Source organism: Labrus mixtus, chromosome 6 (assembly GCF_963584025.1).
Source record: "Labrus mixtus chromosome 6, fLabMix1.1, whole genome shotgun sequence".
NCBI classification, from domain to species: domain Eukaryota; kingdom Metazoa; phylum Chordata; class Actinopteri; order Labriformes; family Labridae; genus Labrus; species Labrus mixtus.
This window is the reverse complement of record NC_083617.1, coordinates 24,681,251-24,699,927: the sequence shown is the minus strand read 5'-3', so window position 1 is coordinate 24,699,927 and position 18,677 is coordinate 24,681,251. Positions and strand designations below refer to the sequence as shown.

The 18,677-nt window shown below is 45.6% G+C and overlaps 1 protein-coding gene across 5 annotated transcripts in view; it reads right to left on the bottom strand.

Annotated features, from left to right (window-relative positions):
* LOC132975829 (signal-induced proliferation-associated 1-like protein 2) overlaps positions 1–18,677 on the bottom strand; it is a 115,097-nt gene that overhangs the window by 15,695 nt on the left and 80,725 nt on the right. For 3 of the 5 annotated variants that reach the window (XM_061040653.1, XM_061040657.1, XM_061040654.1), the window contains exons 10-16: positions 17,848–18,102; positions 10,249–10,395; positions 8,082–8,185; positions 7,223–7,311; positions 5,653–6,020; positions 3,210–3,512; positions 803–856 (exon numbers count right to left, since the gene is read on the bottom strand). In XM_061040653.1, the coding sequence (XP_060896636.1) occupies positions 803–856; positions 3,210–3,512; positions 5,653–6,020; positions 7,223–7,311; positions 8,082–8,185; positions 10,249–10,395; positions 17,848–18,102 (1,320 nt within the window). The remainder of the gene's footprint in view (positions 1–802; positions 857–3,209; positions 3,513–5,652; positions 6,021–7,222; positions 7,312–8,081; positions 8,186–10,248; positions 10,396–17,847; positions 18,103–18,677) is intronic. The other 2 variants (XM_061040656.1, XM_061040658.1) reach the window with 2 other exon arrangements.

The following is an 18,677-nucleotide window of genomic DNA, read 5'->3' as shown; positions in this document are numbered from 1 at the left end:
TGGGTTGTGAATGAGACTGACCCGGCTGTTAGACCTCTGCTTTAAGCGAGCAGCCTGAATGCTGCTGGTGTTAGACGCCTGCAGGGGGAACAGGATGGCTTGACGTTTGGACAGCAGGTCTGTGAGATGGTGACCTCAGAGACACTACGGTTACCAGTTCTTTTGCAATATGGCAGTCAAGTCCGAAATATATGTGTGGTAACGGCACCAGAGATACCAGAAAGTTAAGAGAAAGGGAAGAGAGGAGGGATGCATGGAGCAATGAACCCAGACTGGGTTGCTTTCTGCATGAAACCCCGTCTTTGTAACTATCACAGCTGAATCACCAGCGTGAGCAGAAAACACAAATTCATTTATTTTCAGTGGGAAGCGGGATGAAATCTTGGCATATGTTAGTGATATGATGACGTGATTCTGTTTGATGCATTCCCAGAGACATGCTCCGATTTTATTTACAGAAATTTTAGAAATTCACATAAAAAGGATGAAATTCACCATGGAAACATAACTACAGGGATCAGAGGGTATGTGGGTTTGAGGGTCTAACAGGAGGACGTATCGTGGCTGGGGCACAGCGGTGGGATTCTGCAGGAGATACAGCAGATATGTCAAGAGCACTGATGCACAGCTAGCCGTCCTCCACTCTCAGCATGTGCCACATGGCAGGACTCACACTTCAGACGGGTGGGGCAGTGGTCTGAGACAGAGGGATAAAGAAGGGGTGGGGGGGTGGGTTTGTGTGGGGGAGCAGGCTGGGTTAGATCAGGGCCACCACGGGGGTTGACTTTGACTGACTGTGTACCTTGAACGCTCAGACAGCATTGTGAGGAGAAACGCTAACAAGCTCTCGGCTCCTCTGGAACCAGAAGCGGAAGCAAAGAGAGAGAGACAGCGAGGGGTTAGGAGCATGGTTACACATCCTGCATCACACACTCAGCGTCAGAACGAAGCAGAAAACTTTCAGGAAGGAGGAGGAGAAACTTCATTATGTGAGAACAATATCTGTGAGTAATATTAGGCCATTCATCATGAGGTGCGGGTTATGTAAGATGAAATAAAACTGCGGGAATATCAAAACAAACTGAGGGGAGGGTAACTGAATTACGGAGCTTTTTCATAAGTCTGCAGGAGACGACTTCGGTGTGTGCGATCAATCACGGAGCACTTTAGTGGAACATTTCACAGCATAAATAAAATTACTGAGGAGCTAACTGAGGGGTTTCTCTCAGGGTAAAGCTCACATTCTCCCCTCCAAGATCTGCCTTGAGCCTGCACACACACACACACACACAGACACACACCTAGACTCACACTATCAAAGCTGTGTTTCTCTTCCAGCATCAGCAGCTCTCTGTTCTCGACAGCAGACATTTAATCATCAGACAGATACAGTCACATAAAGTCTGAGGAGAGAGTATACATTATCCCTGGCTGAGCGACTTACACCTTCCTCCTCCCCTGTGAAATATCTGCAGGCTCTTTGCTGTGCTGTTTGTCCTTGGGCTGCGTGTGTGTGTCATCGCTGTGTTGTTGTGCTGTTGTGTGTGGATGCTTTCTTGGCTCCCAGCAGAGATGCTGATCTGGAGGAGGCTCAGCCCAGCGGTCCACGGGGACCTTGCTTCACGGGAGCGATCAATAACCACAAGTGACATGTGCCAAGTGTATTATGTCCGCGGCTTCATTGAGCTTATTTATTTGGTGGCTGTCGACTTCAATCAGGGCCAGTTTATGCACACTGGGTGGGCTGATGGGGAGGCACTTGTATCGGAATGGATCTAGCTCGAGTGCAACAACAATAAAGCTGCGTTTCCACCTAAAGAACCAGGAACTTTTAGACCGCTGAAGGCACTAAAAGGTTCCCCCAGCACATTGTTGTCTGCATTTTGAACCGAGGTCTAAAGACTGAAGATGTTCAGAGAGCATTTCTGATATCTAGACTCGAGTATCAGCCGATTCAGAGAACCCCTCAGACACTGTTATTGTTAAATAAACATGCAAAGCAGTGTTGTAAAAACTCTGATCTATGACATTTTTCTCCAATCAATAAGAATCCCCTCAGCTGCAGAATTCTCTGACAGCGTATTAACACACATCACCTGAAATCCAGTGTGATTATTATTGTTTACCTCGTGCACTCTCTCCTGTTATAAAACCCTGTGCTTACTGGTGTGTAATGGTGAAAGTGACAGGCACGTCCTCTTCAGAGTGTTATAAATATTAATGCATGGTATGCCAACGCATCCAGAACGTTGAACTACTTCTGAATGCTGCGTGACCAATCAGAAAGGTTCAGCCCGACCTGGAAGTCCCTCAAATCTCTCAGAAAGAAATGTTTAATCTGGTCTATACGTCTCAGTCTGTTTTGTCTCCCAGAGGGGAAATGGTTTAAATGTCTTCCTATGTGATGATTGTGCAGTTAGTGTGCAGCTCTTTCAGTCCCATCTGTTTTCACCATGAGGAGTTTTAACTAACTACCTGCATGCTAGTTACGCTCTCAGCCTGTAACGTTGATAGATGAAGTACGGACTCACAGTAGACATGGTCACCTCCTCTGCTCACTGCTCAGAGTCTTTACAATCTAACCAGCGCTCTGCGAGTTTGACTTACTGAACTGTACTCCACTGTTTAAATGAAATGCAGGATCATGAAAAGCTGCCTGAAGGTGGCACCCCCGCTGATATATATCACAAGAAACAGCATGCAGCTGCTCTCAATACAGATTGAATGGGGGCAAATGTTGGATGTTGTCAGGTCTCGTGCAGAGGGTGATGGTGGCGGCTGCACTTGTGGTCATGATGGAACAGGCCTCAGCATTTTAAACTGGTATATTAGTTGTACTGGTGTATAGGATGCAGCTGACTTTTCAGCTTGAAAAAAGGTACTAAAAGTACGCTCATACACGGAGGTTTAAGGTACAACAAGGACCAAAATAAAGTCCCTGGGAATCAATCTAGACCCTGGTTCCTGCAGTGGAAACACACTTAGGACTTCCCAAAGTCCTTAGTCTTTGGAGAAAGATTGTGAAGTAGAAATGCAGCTTTAAGCCTGAGAGGAAGTGGCTCTAGAGTAGGAGAAGCAGCGCCGAAGAGGCCTGTTAGTCCAATTAAAAGTGTCAGTTAGCTTAGCATGTTAGTTTAAGTTAGAGTTGTTGTTTTGGAGTATCAGAGCATGTTCTTCTCGTGCTCTCTCTCTCTCTCGCACACACTCACCCACACTCTGAAATGTTTGGAGGTCCCTCAGTGCTGTGGGATTCTTCTTCTTCATCATCAGCAGCCGTCTTCATGTCCCCGGGGAGATTCCCCCCCTGCTGTGAACGTGTCTGTCCACAGGCCTCTGAGCTGAGCACTGGACCCTGACCCAGCTCTGCTTCTGCCTCTGCCTCTGGATCTTGATCTGGGTCTGGATCAGGCCCTGAGCTGCTGGTCTGGGGGATGGTGTACACCTTGGAGGAGTCAGCGGACAAACAGTACCTGGCACCGCGGGCCAGAGGACTGCCCGAGTGGTGCGAGCCACTGAGCAGACAGCAAAGAAACGAAAGAATAAGGTAACTCAAAAGTGATCAAAACGGATGAAAGTTCAAAACTAGGGTTGTCATGAAAGCAGAAATGCAAATTTTGATATGATTCAAGTAAAAATCAAATGATATCGATACTTGTTTCGATACCACGGCACAAAAATTTGAAGTCCTAGACCTTCAATGTTGGGACCTTTCTTGTTTTCACGTTTCAAAACCTGCAAAATTCTGAGATGTGTTCCTCTTTGATGCAGCTGTCTTATTTAATAGATTCAGTTTTTGATACAATATTCATTCAGATAAAGAGGATTGAGTCGAATGAAAGCTCGTGGTATCGAAAGGTATCAAAAACTTGGACAACCTTAGTAAAAACAGAGAAAACATAAAACATGAAATTGTGAGAAAACCCTCCACAACGAGAAATAAAATCAGACGTTCAGCATGAAAACTAGATCAGAGACGATGGTTCAACATGGAGGAGTACTGAGAGCTCTTGACTTTGACATCATTTCCTCCATGTGGAGTAAAGTCAAGCTCGCCGACCTTTGACCCACATTCTGATGATGACTCACATCCAGCCCGACACGCGCACACTCCTGCTGAACTTTGTCCTTTCAATAGTAAGTCAAATATCAACTGTCAAAATGGATTAAGGGGGTCAGCGCTTTCGAAACACAACGCAGCGTGATTCTTACTCACTCCCAGTGGCACAGAGGCAGATTTACTTATAGACATTTGGAAATATATACATGTAGAAGCTCTCAAAGCATGAAACACATACTTAGAAAATGATATACAGCAACCCCAAGGCTAGATTCCAGGCATCAAAGATGTATCATAAGTGGCTTGACTAATCATTTGACTTTTGTTGTAATGGTCAGAAATGCTTCAATGGCAGACAAAAATGGATGTGTATTAATCTTAGAAATGTGATATTCCAGGTACAACTCCAGGGTGCTAGTCACTTGTATCCACACATCTTAAGATCCCTCAGAGATGCCGAGGAGAATCAGCGGATTAATGGATAATGAAATCACTCGTTAGCTGCAGCCGACGTGTCTTTGTCTTCTGGAAAACTTTCAGCCTTCACCGCGCTCTCTGTAAGCACCCTGAGACGACCGAGGTGGCTTTAGCTGCAGGCGCGACACACTCTGTTTCCATATTCATGACCATCTGGGCCACACCCTGCACCGTGTGCTCCTGCTGCTTCACTGTTTGCTCAGATGACACTCGGGTGTCAGAGACCATTACATAAAAAGGCGCGAAGCAGCGGAGTAGTCAAGGTGATGGCATGGTGCTCTCTCCTCCTCTCTGAATGACATCCTGGAGTGGACAGCTCCGACGCCTCCCAAACGGGTCAATGATCTGAACAGATTGCGCTAACATAATCCTGCATGGCACAAACAAATAGATACCCGTTCTTTACCGCAGAGGCAGACTGTGAGTGGCTGCGGGGCCAACCCCTCTGTCACACCTCCCCTCTCCCCCAGATGGGCCCCGGTCTGCTGAAGAGGACTCGGACGACGGTGCCATGAAAACCCCCCGTGATGCTTTGGCCTCACAGCAGCCCCACCCACCGGGTCCCGCACAGCTGGAAAAGTCAGACTGAGGGGTCAGCAGAGAGGAGCCCGGCTGGGTGAGAAGGTCAGCTAACAGCTAGCCACCATCCTTTTGTTCTTTGTTTGTTCAGCAGTGGTGCTTTATGGGTAAATGTGTGTCCACAGGTCTGATTTCTCTTAAACCAACGAACCACCTCACTGACTTTAAGCAACAGCAGAATAATGTGTTCACCATAAAAGACGGAAGAACTTCAGAGTTAGCGTTTGGTGGGGAAAAAAACAAACATCATAAATGATCATGGTGAGTGTTCAGCCTGCAGAGCGGCTTCAATGCTGCTTTGGATCCAGACGGGGTTGAGGTTCTGGTTTTATTATGATCTTGTGACTTAGCACGCCACAGTTAGCTTTAGCGTGTTAGCTTAGCTCGAGGAAATCTGAATGTTTCTCTACACAGTCGTTCATGTTTTTCACTTTAGGTTGAAGCTGAATCTCTTTCAGAAGACGTCGTTATCGACCTTTAAGGGGGACTGTGAAGGGAGAAAAACCTATTAAAACACACGTCCTGTCTCTGCACTCTACCTTGAATGTGATGAGATCTCGCTCAGGTCTCCGATGCTTCCCTCTGTCACATGACTCGACATGATGGCGGAGGCGTAGCCCTGCGGCAGGTACAGCTTCCCATGATCCTCCTCCGACATCCCGTCCTCCTGGTGCTCCCAGGGGTGGCCCTGCTCACCGACCCGGCCCTGCAGCAGCACCCGGGCCCCGGGCGCCACGCAGGGATTAGTGTCGATGCCGCTGTCCGTGGACGCCCCTTTGATGTAGGTGAGGCCCAGAATCTCCGGGTCCATCAGGTCCCCGGAGCCAAAGTGCTTATCGTCGCTGTTACTGGAGGCGTTGCTGGAGAGAGTGTTGCTACTTGAGTGGCTGGAGTTTTTATCGCCCGTCTGCGGGAGAGAGAGAGAGAGAGAGAGAGAGAGAGAGAGAGAGAGAGAGAGAGAGAGAGAGAGAGAGAGAGAGAGAGAGAGAGAGAGAGAGGGAGAGAGAAACAGAAATACAGTGAATCAGACGAGGGCAAACTGCAGGTTTAGTTTCTTACTACGGTTGTTTTAACATCCTGGAGGGGAGGGAGTTGCCTCATCAGGATACGATACATGTTTGTAAGACTCTTTTGTCTCGAGGGCCATGAATCTGTCACGCTGGTTACCACTCAGTACCTTCATATGCACAGGTAAGGCTGAAGCTCGATCAGGCCATTTATCCACACAAAAGTTCCTTGCTGAATGTCACAAGATTTTGTTTCAGGGAAAATCAAACTTTAGATCTGCCTAACATATCTGTAGACCCGACAGACACGCCCGACTGACAGGGGTGAAAGCATAACTTCATTAGAGAAACCTGGGGATTATGACCTGACATGTTCTCTTTAGTTAGCTGTGCTTAACAACTCCCAAATCATTGGAGCTTCTGAGAATATCCCATCGCAAACAGCTCCTCTGATTTTAAAAACAAGCTCTGTGCATCAGGGAGGAGAATACCAAAAGGATGGTTTACATTTTTTATCCTCTGCCTCCAGCTCAAAGCTCTGAAAGTTGTTCGCTGCAGCGCTGCAGCCTCCAGCACCAAAGGAGAAATGAAAGACGTAGGGAGAGGTGGTGAGTTTGCAAAAAAAGAAAAAAGAAAAAAGAAAGACACACAAGAGGTGGATAAAGAGAAAGCAGGGGATGAGAGCTCGACACTTAATATATTCAACCTTCTAGGAAAATGTGTCCTAGAAAAAAGTGAGAGACAACGAGAAGCGGTGATGAGACGAGACGCCCATTAGCATGCTGATGGAGGCAAAGTGAGGAGAGCAAAGAGCGTCTGCAGGCGACGACACGAGGATGAACACTCCAATTGAACTGCTGGTTGAGGCAAAGCCAATAAACAAGGACAATCTGACCTGCCTGTGATTCAAACACTGATGAGGGTAAACCAGGTCTGTGTGCATTTCTACTCCCAACACGACAGACACACTGCACAGGCTGCGTTCAGCTCTTTAAAGAGCTCCAGTGCCCTTCAAACAAGCTGACAATGGATTTGAAAACACCTTTAAATGTCATGAGGAGGCTGTTTTTCAGACGGGGATTAGAGGAGGTCAGATCTTTACCCTGGACAGCTTGTTGGGAGAGTCTTTTCCTCCCTCTCTCTGCTTCAGAGGGTTCAGGATCTTGGTGGAGGGGATGTGCCATTTGGCCTCTGTGGAGCGCGAAGAAGAAGAGTGTTAGTTATGATTAGACGACATTTTTATTTATTCATTTATCCACTCAGGAGTCCCTCGGGTTAAAACTGCAGAAACAGTGCTTGTTCCTGAGGTCGACTCACATAATATGTCAGATATCGAGGGAGCACCAAATAATCCATAAACATCAACAACACAAAAAGACGAGATAAAAGTGATAGTGAAGTCAAACCAAACAGCATTAAAGATCAAACGATCAGAAGGAAACCATGTCAGTTAACTTTGCTTAGTTATGTAGGTCGAGCAGTATTTCAAAATAAAAGCGCCCGGGGCAGAGACGGGCTTTTTAGCTTAGTATTCATAGAGCTCTCAAAAGTATAGGGGGCGCTATGCTCCTGCTCGGGTTGTCTGACGTCCATCTTACCGTATAAGAGCGAAGTTTGGATGTCACCGGAACTGAATTGACTGATATTAAAGGGTTTTTCAAATCGTTTGTCAAACAACCGTCCATGTTAAAATTAATAGAATGAAAATTAAAAACGGATTATTAATGATAAACGTGTTAATGGACGTGTGCCCAGCTCTGGATCCTTGCTAATTTCTGCAGATAAGAACATACATCAGAGTATCATCGGCGTACATAGATATTCTAGCCTTTTCCAATACTCAGATCATGTATAAGTATTGATGAAGGAGAGCTGCTTTGGGAAATCTGCATTGTAGAAATGTTATATTGGAGGTTACAATTAGACAGTAAACACTGATTTGCATTGAACATCAGACTCACCTGCAGACCGGGTCCTCTCTAAGGTGGGCTCTCTCTCCCTGTGCATCTCGCCATCTCCCCCCTGGATGTCCCCCGCCCGCTCATGGAGAATCGGAGAGGGACACCTGGAAGATAAAAAAGGGCTGTAAGTTATTCTCTGTCAGTATTCCTGTCGTGGAGAGGCTTTGATAGATTTACCACACATGTACAACAATTAGCTCAAGATCGTTTAAGGTCGAATCACTTGAGCTTTTAATAGAATAAAGAACGACGCAGACGAGAGACCTCCTTTCATTCGACTTAGCATGCCGGGCACTCTCCTGCTCCTGACAAAAGACAAAAGAGCTGCAAATCTTCTAACGTGTGTCTTAATTAAACCATAAAGACTCATTAAAGGTTACAGCAGCAGAGCAGAGGCCACAGCGTCTCTGACTGGAGATCAATCCAACAGTCGACGTGTGTGTGTTGTTCTGCATGGAGGCAGCTCTGACGGCGCACAGCGATCCCTGAGAGTTCACTGCACTTGTGAGGCCTCTGACAGGAAGCCAGTGGCGTGGAGCTAAGCCTCTTGTCATGGTCTGTAACCGCTTACAGACAGACAACGGTCTCTGATGGATTCTGCTCAAGTACAAGACTTAACCTGTCAGATATAAAGACTCAGCTGCCCTGTAAAGCATCCGACAGCGCAGTAGCCCCATCCCTGATGTTTATTTTGTTATTTGGCCTTTTACTAATTTTAAACATTGATTTCATAGATTTTATTTTCTTGTTGTAATGTCTCGCATCTTTACTATGGTCTTGATTTTTCTCTCTCACTTAAACATCTGTTTGTTTCTATGTAGAGCGAACAGAGTTGTATGGTTATTTAAAGGGTTCTGTGTAAAAAATAAAGTTTAAAGGAGCAGTATGTAACTCTGAAACCTAGTGTTTAAAACAGTTACTGCAGTCTAAATTCTAAACATTATAGAGAGCTGTCTCTCTCCCCCCCTCCTCTCATGAGTCGATGCTCACACAGGTCACCATGTGGTGGACACTGAAGCTTCAGTGTTTATCCAGCTCTGCATCGGTCTGTAAACCTTTCTGTGTTCTAACCTCTCTCCATTTTTCAAAAGCATCTCCAATATTGATCCTAGTTTTTTTCTAGGCTTTTTAGGTCGGGTACAATCACTTCTATCTGAACCACTTCTCTTGCCCGCTTCCATCACTGCAACACCTGTTCACCTGATAACTGCTCTCATATCTGGCAAACCGAGGGGCGTCCAAAACGGCCATGTGGGGGGTGCTTTAAAAGCGCCTACCTTCTCTGGTCCAAACAAATCCAGAGCATTCAGGACCAGAATCTAAAGTTAGAAGGAGGACATACTGGCTGCTGCATTGTTGTCAGAGAAGCCAGCACTTCAACAACAGCATGTTTCATTAATGTCCGATCATATAGTAAGCTCACTTCTTACTGATTGGTCCTTTAAAGGGGATTCTGAATTCTGAAGAGAGAACTATACTGACGTGAGCTTTAACGGATACAAAACTGTGAAAGTTTCATGACAGAAAGAAGTTGTTTTCGCTGAAACTACTTTGACAGAAGATGTAAGGTCTCTGTTTACTGAGACCTTTTCCTGCTGCAGATTTTTTAAACTTCTTTGCCAAAAAACTTTAATTGCTTTCTCCAAAATGACAGAGCGGTTTGCCAAAGTGGCCCTTCAGTCGCAGCAGCATTTATGAAAGGACAAGACAGAGTTCTTTATAATCTCTTCGTCTTATCCTGAAGTGCTCAATCAAAGTATAATGACCAACATTACGTTTGTTTCTTCTTTAACAGCTTTCAGACTGAATGACTACATCCACAAAGAGCTACTTTCACTCTGAATTCTGATGAATGACTGGAAACTTAAATAATGCACATAAAAGAAATCTCATTCAGGAAACTCATCATCATCCATCATGTGGCTGTTCTGGGCTCTGGATGTGGTATCAGACCGTAGAAAGATTACTTTCTGCAAAAAATAGGCGGAAAGGGCCAAAAAGCACGCTGATGATTTGGTCATTTCAGGAAAAATTGGTGTCATTTTGCAAAATTGCATGTCCTCAGAAATAGAGCAGGGCCTGATTGTAGCTGCATTCATCAGTGAAAAAATCAGCCTATTCCTGGAGGGGATCTTTGTAAAGAAGTAACACCGCTGTGGTCTCGTACCCGTCGTATCCCGGCTGCTGGGACCAGGTGCCGCTGCCGCAGGGTCCCGGATCACTGGAGGACGACTGGTTACTGGGGGAGCTGCGGTAGTGCTGGTCTCCTTTGTTGCACGAGGTGACCTGAGGGTTCTCCATGTCCTGCATCATCCTGCACAAACACACCAACAAAAGATACACAGCTGTCAGAAATGTTTTTTCCCAAATGATCGAGACTTTGGCTGGAGCAGGCAGCTGAATGGATTAGAAGACATCCAAATATTTTTAAAAAGAGGACAAAAAAAGTTACACAATCCCCACGCTGACATTTTCTAATTCTTTGTTTTGTCCAGCAAACAGTCCAATCACTGTGGCTCCTTTCCCACTTTTCTCTTTCTGATTTCTGACTCTGTCCTGTCTCTAAATAAAGGCATAAAAACCCCAACGTGTGCTGCTCAAGATGGGCAGCAGCAGTTAAAAGTTTCAGAAAAAAACAATGAGCAGCTTTACATAAAAGTCTAATACCTTCCATCTACCAGAAGGTCTTTACCTTATTTCAAAATAAAAGCAGGGTTCAATTCAAACAGCAACGCATAATAATGCAATTTTAAATGTGCAATTAATCATGGTAGACTATTGAAATTGACTGATTAATCGTGATTAAAATGTAATCGTTTGACAGCCCTCGTTTTTGTGTTTAGGTTTGTGCCTTGTTAAAAGAGAATTTCTGTCCATAGTGGGAAGGACAATAAAGTTGTTTTATTTATTCTGTTTGTCAGCTTTCTATTGCTGAAAATCTGGAGCGGCAGGAGCTCGGTCTGTAGGGACTTGTGTCGGGAACTGGAGGGTCACTGGTTCAAGTCCTGGTGTGGACCAAGTCTGGAAATTGGTATGGTAGCTGGGGAGGAGCACTACAGAGTTGCTCTTGAGCAAGGCACTGACCCCCCCTAATCAGCTCAGGAGCGCTCGTTCTGTGCAGCCCCCCCCCCCCCCACTCTGACAGCTCTCCATCAGTGCATGTGTGTGTAAGTGTGTGTGTGTGTGTGTGTGTCGGCCTGTGTGTGTGCAGCATGTTCAACAGCAGAGTGTAAAATTGAATTTCCCCTCTCAGGATTAATAAAGTAAATCTTCTTCTTCTTCTTACTTTAAAGTTGATAGAGACTTTGAGTTCTGACAGTTTCCTCTCTACTCTTTCTTCAGTTATTTACTTAAACAAATGTGAACTCGCCGGACTCTCCTCAAGCTGAAATTTCCGACCAGAAAAGAGAGAAAACGTTCCCTCTCTGTCCGCCGCTAATGAGCGCGTGATTGGCTGACAGTCCCGTGAATGGCCCCTCGCTCCGTGGATAATCTCTGAGAAAACGTTGGAACTGTCGGAGAGGGAGATGGTGTCTCTTTCTCCAAAGACAAACAGAAACAGAGATTAGTTCTGCTAATAAGTCCGAGGATGTGATCCAGATGGTTAAGTCCCCCGTGTGAGGACAGAAGCCGCTCCTGAGTGTCGGAGGATGTTTCAGTTTCAGATTTATGGTCTTGGATTTTATTTGAACACGTTTACATTTAAAGGAGCTTTTGACACTTTTCAATGTTAACTTTGTAGTGAAGTAAGTTAGTAGTGTGACATCATAACAGTGTGACATCATAACAATGTGACACAGTGTAGCCCGCCAATAAATTCAACTAGATTTTGAATAACTGATTAACAGTTTTGGAGAACAATGTGAAATACTCCCTGGGTCCGACCTCTTGGACGTAAGATTTTCCTGCTTTTTCTGAACGTCTGAGGTGCTGGTTTGACAAAAGAAGTGATGTCAAAGACGTCAGTTTGGACTCAAAATGTGTCGACAATTTAGCGCCAACTTTCTTTCAGCTCATGAATAAAGAAGCTGTTTTATCATAAAAGATAATCAGTAGATTCATTGATTTAAAAGAAGTGCTGCTGCCATCGTGTAAGTAATGGTGCGTTCAATTTGATCTCAGAAGTCAGAAAATCTGAGTTGCCAGTCTGATACGTCATCAGGAACGCCTCCCTGAAGTCGGAATTCAGATTTGGAAACTCAGAGAACCTTCAGTAGCATGAGCTAAAATCCAATATGGCTGCTCCGTGCAGCAACAGTAATGTTTAAGCTGAAACTATTCTATATATCAAAGCAGCTTAGGCCTCTTTTAGTGTAATTAGATCAATCACAGCGAAAGTATCGTTCTATCTGTGGACATGTTGTTGTGTTATGTCAGCGTGCAAACTATTACATGTTGTGTTGTTATGTCCAGGTATAAGCTCACAAAACAAAGGTTCTCCTAGAGGCGTCCATGTTGACTTGTTGCTAACTCTCAACTGCCTCGACTGATCCTGAGACGAGACATTCCTCCGCTTACTGTTACTCGGTCAAAAGGGAAAAAAGTTTGCGGGATTGGGTCTCGAGAGGAAAATAAAGACTGGATTCAGGTTCTGTCTGCTGCCCGGAGGCCTTCCTTTTCTAACCGACACAGAAGAAGGTCGTATGACGGGATGGGAGTACGAGCGGATGGATTTAACATTCAGTCTCTGAAGCCGAGCCGAGCTGCTAACTTAAATACTTTGCATTCTTGTGGTTTTCTTCTGGATGTCTGATTCTCTTAAACGATCTGAAGATTGGGTGTGAGTGATCTCCCCTCTTCTTTTAAACCTCTGAATCCAAACAACAGCTCAGAATCAGAGGCCTAACGGAGCGTTCAAAGATCAGAAATGTGCAGACAAGGTTCATAAAAAATGATCCAGGAGAAACGTTTAAAACAAGAAGCCCGAGATGAAAAGGTGACAGATCCCTCGCGTCGAGCCTTCCAGCTTGGTCATCAGGTTTCTTTGTCTGGACCTCCATGGGAAACTCACTAAACTGTCAGTAAGTCGGCCTCAGACACATCATCCAACACTCCGGCCTGATCTCGACATTTCCTCCTCGGCTGGAGTTTAAGTCCCTCCAGCCGAGTCCGGGCACTTAAATGTGAAACTGCAGCAGCTGCTTTTTGTTCTCCTTCCTTTTCTTCTTGACATAATGTGAAGTTCTGAAGGGAGGGTGTGTGTGTGTGTGTGTGTGTGTGTGTGTGTGTGTGTGTGTGTGTGTGTGTGTGTGTGTGTGTGTGTGTGTGTGTGTGTGTGTGTGTGTGTGTGTGTGTGTGTGTGAGAGAGGGGAGTGCAGGTTATTGAATATAATTTCTCTGTCTGCGTTGCAATAACACTGCAGGCTGCAGAGCTTAGCGGCCCGTCTCAGCTAGCTGCAGAGAAGGTGTCAGATTTTATGATGCCAGGTCTGGATTCAGGACGGGATGAGGTTTTGTCAGATGGCCCCCCAGCAGCCTCTGATATGAACTCCAACGACACCTGTCACCATCCAACATGTCTGACCTGAACTCGGTTTGATTCAACGGTATTATGAATCATGAGGAAATTGTTATCCATCGGCAGCCATCTTTTAATCAACTTTAAAGGCAACATATTATGATAAATCCACTTCTACAGTGTTTTTTACAATTTATCTGGGTAACCTGAGTGTCTACTGACCCACAAAATGTGAAATAAACCCATCCAGTCCTTTGTTTGTGGTCTGCATAAGTCTTACAACATAGAGGAAAATGCTCAGTTTCTAATGTGCTCTCCTTGTGATGTCACAGTGGGATTCTGGTTAAAAAAATACTCTCCCCTCCCCTGGTATCTCCACGCATGGACTCCACCCCCAGCCTAGAACAAAACCTTTGCACAGGTCTGCCATTTTTATTCTCGCTACAGAGGAGTGATGTCTATCTGGAAAACTCAGCATTTAAAGAGACACACACACCAAAACGGAGCGTTCTGAGAGAGCTGGTTTATACAGAGTCACAAACCTCCTCTGGTGCTTGATTCATGTTATATTTTGACCAAAGCACAGCACAGATGTTTCATTTAGACCACAGGGGGACTGTTTGAAAAAGTGGAAAAGGGAGATAATACATCCTCTTTAACCTTTGATCTTTGTGTCATTCACTGTTTTAACTCCTCATCCGTTTTTAAAAGGTTGATTTTCGGACGTTTCATGCCCCTATGCTACAGACAGGAGAGTGGACAGCGCCAGAAATCAAGGAGAGAGAGAGTGCAGGAAAGGAGCCACAGGTTGGACCCAAACCTGGGCCGCCCGCCTGGAGGACTACAGCCTGTTTTTTTAAGGCTTTTATTCTGATATGCTGTCCTGTCTTAAGCTGAGAGTACTTTACTTCCTGTGTGCTTTTATTTTTTGAATAAAGTAAGGCCCTTCCTGTAGAGTGAATGTTAGGACAGGAAGTTAAGCACAGAAACAGGAAGTGGTTAGGGGCCAATGTGTGATGTCATAAGGTGGATTACTTTGGACTCGTCAGCTGAGCTGTCTGAGAGTTTGTTAAAGTGAAATGAGACATTCAAAGATGCAGCAGTGTCCTTCTTTTACATCACTGAGACTACAGGGAGACACTGAGGACCACTATCTACGGTGAGCCTGAAGGGACAAAATAGAATGAGATTAATCACCATTCTTCCTCACACTGAATCTCAACAAACTAGAGGCTCCTTCAAATCGCCAAAGTGCCTCCTTCTGCTTCTAAAAGTTGAATAATCTCCAGATCAAGTGTATTTAAAGGTTTTAAAGGTCATCCGTCGTCGTTTTGATCCCATCGCTGCGATGTGTGTTTCACATTAACAGAGACGCTGTGTGTATTTATTCATGAGGCGCCGCAGTGTGGCTTCATTTAATATTTAAATCTTCAGACACGCTGACGGGATCAATCAGGATCGAGTGTTAATTAAAGATCTGTGCGCTTCAACTTCAAAGAAAGGGAGCCTGTAAATATTGATTTGGTTATTTTTGCTGCTGCTTCAGATTTGCCTTTTTTCTGCACTGAAGAAGTGATGATGATGATGATATCTATATTTCCAGAGTATTTGTTGCATAACTTGTTATGTTGGATGCATGTATATAAATTACTCTCTTTGTAGCAGGTAAAAGAGAGAGAACTTTGGTAACTCAGGATGCGTCATGTTAGAGTCCTTTAGTCCGAGCAGGAATCCAGCAAATCTCCCTGAGGTGAAGGAGGCAAAGGAGGCAAGGGAAGTACAGGAGGCAAAGGAGGCAAAGGACGGAAAGGAAGCAAAAGAAGGCAAAGAAGGCAGAGAAGCAAAGGAGGCAAAAGGAGTAAAATTAGGGAAAGGCGGCACAGGAGGCATAAGAGGGAAGTGAGGAGGTTGTGATGAGTGTTTTGCCGATGCAGCGCTTAACCTCAGTGTAGAAGGGGAATGAGAAGGTTTTTTCTAAACCGCCTCCCACGTGGCACAGCAGCTACAGTACGCAGGACGCACTGCCATGTTGACCGGCGCCCCTCCTTTACCTCTGAGGGTCCTTCATGCTCAGCGTGTCGTATTTTAAAGCTCAGCGTATGTTGTGGACTCCCTGATCCATGTTCAATATCTGAACTCTGATGAAGGGTATTGTGCAGTCTTGAACAATATGTTGTCGTTGTGGGCTGTAATGTGCTCGTACCAGTCCTTGCTGTCGTGTGTGTGTGTGTGTGTCTTTGTCCTTTATAAATAAACCTGCCTATGATGTCACATTTTACTCTCTGCACAATGCTCCCTTCAAAAAGCAGGAACACAAAGCCTCACTGACTTAAAGCTCAGCTGTCTGTTAATTAAAGCAGCAGTCACTTTCTTCTCTCTAAAGATAGAAACACACCAACGCCGTGGCTGCGCACGTCTCGTATCGAGACGAGCTCACCAAAAGGATGCACAGATGTGTGTTAATCGGTTTGCTCCTTACACAACATGGATGAAAGGCGTGAAAATAACTCTGTCTGTCTGAAACGAGCTCCAGCAGCTGCACTGTGCTTTGTTCCAGGTGAAAGATTGGGCCCGTCGTTTTTCTGACAGTGTTTGGAACAAATTCAATCATGATTTCAAAATGTTCCAACAAGTAGAGCTTCTCCGTCGTCTTTCCGCGTTCGGCCTTGCAGCTGCAGAAGCATAGCTGCAAATGCTTTTGTTGTGCATGTCCACACAACATGAAATACAAATAATAAGCAGCTCCTTCTCGGCTACAGTATGACATTGTGCTTTATTCTCCTCCTGTCCTCTATGACTCCCGCCCTCCCTCCCTCTCCTCCCGCTCCCTCAGGAGTGCTTCATATCGCAGTCCAGGAGAAGAGCTCTCTCTTTGTTTCTGCAGTAATTGGACGAGATGAGCCGAGCTGTGTCGGTGTCCCCATCACCTCCCCAGCAGGGGGGGGGGGGGGGGGTGGGGGGGGGGGGGCAGAGAGGAGGAGAGGAACGCTCCCACAGCCAGAGACTCTGATTAGGCAGAGAAGGCGGCCATTATCCCGGTACAGTCAGAACAGGAGACACCGGGCGGGTCGGTGTGACACTCGGGAAAGGTTATCACGACTGCTTGAGGGTTTCATTAGAAAGAACAAATCGCTGCTTCAGGTGGCCGGATGGAGACGTCCAAACGAGACGCCGAGCAGGACGGGAACAAAGTCTGACGGCGGCCTTATCGTCTGAAGGGAGATGAAAGCGGAGCCGTGAATTCACCGGACTAAAATGCTCCATTTGTATGGATGCAAATAAAGGAAGACAATAAGCCCCTCTCGGGGTGACGCTGCAGCTCGCTCCTGGATGAGAAGGACGAGAGTTCAAAGATTTCTCCTCAAAGGATCTGAGCTTTCGAAAACTGTCTCGTAATCATCAAAATCTTTCTTTTTTACTCCATTTTGTGTCCGTTTTATATTTCATACAGCTGTCAATAAATGTGCATGTATAACAAATAAGTCCAATAAAAGAGGAACATTTTCTGGCTGCTTTTGAGTGTCAAACATTAAACTCTTAGTGCACAAATTGAGTGTTCAAACATCCTGCTGAGTAAAATGTGGCTGCTGAAAGCTGCAGTGGGAAGCTTTGTCAAAGTGTTAACACCAAAGCAGAGAAGTAGTTTGTTTGATGACTTTTAGCGTCCAAGTTAGATTTTATTACCGCTCTGTGCATGACACGATGTGATCTCCATTTCTCTGGGTCTGAAACTCTGATGACAGGTAAACAAGTGAGGGAGGAGACGAGTGCGTCTCTCGTTCCCTGGTTTGACTCTGACTCCCAGCCGTTTGCTTCTTCTTGGGGTTCAGCGTCTTTCCCAAGGACACATCGGACATGTGGCTGCAGGAGCTGGGGATCGAACCCTCGACCTACCACTGAGCCACCGTTGATTTAAAGAAGCTGCAGGGATGTAGTATTTTCTTTTACATGCATGTAAAGCACGTCTTGTTTGAGCTCTGTGATAATTATTGTCTATGTTACAGTTTTGATGTAGTTTACTGTCATACTATCACTCTGTGCAGGACAAGGCATCGTCGTTATCATGCTACCTACTAAGCTACACTTTTTAGGGGTGGGTTCCAACCATTCTGGGAATAAATAGGAGACATTTCATTTCTTTTTTAATGTGAAACCCTGATGACAGGTAAACAAGTGAGGATGGGGACGTCGGCTCTGCTCAGTTTATAGAGAGTGCGTCTCCTGTTCTTGGACTCTCTTCAGCTGTTTTGTGAAAAGAATCTATGCAAAAAGAAATAAGGAGTGGTAGAGGCAGGGACGGTTGCTTACCTGGACCCGTCTGGTAGTTTTCTGTCGAACGAGGTGCTGCGTGGGATGGCCGCCTGGTGCTGCTGGAGGATCTGCTGGCACTGCAGGCGGTCGGGTCCCTGCGTGGGCGAGCCTCGGGAGAGAGGTGCTCCGGCAGCCGTGGGCACCCGATGCCAGGTGGTGTTTCTCCTGAAGGGCGTCTTGTACTCGCAGGGTGTTCCCTCGCTGTCGACCTTGTACTCCACCATGGGGATGCGGTAGAGCTCGGAGCAGCCCCTGAGAGGGAAGAGAGGGAGGGGGGGGGGGAAGTGTCAGAAGAGGTGACGTGATGAAAAGAGTTTTAGAGAATGTGTCAAATCATTCTGCTGATTTAGAAATGATTGTGGTTTTTCTTCATCTTTACAACTGTCAGACCAAGCCTTGGCTTCCATAGCAGTCAGATCATGAAACGACCTCCCTGACCCTCATGATATACTTTTATTTTTAAGGTTAATTTTTATGCCTCTTTTAGAGACAGGAGAGAGAGAGAGAGAGAGAGAGAGAGCTCGGACCTGAACCCGGGTCGCCTTCCCGGAGGACCACAGCCTCTATACATGGGACGCGCAACAACCACCACACCACCCCCCAAACATGAAACACACTGAAATGAATCTATCTATCTATCTATCTATCTATCTATCTATCTATCTGTCACCCAGCTCTTTAGACCTTTTCTCTTTTCAGGCCACAGTGTCAACATACTTTAAATATATTACAACAAACATGCTGGTGTTAAATAAAAAAAGACTTCTTCCTGCTCGTCTGATCAGACGTGGACAACAGGTCGAATCAGAGCTGCGTCTCCAGCAATG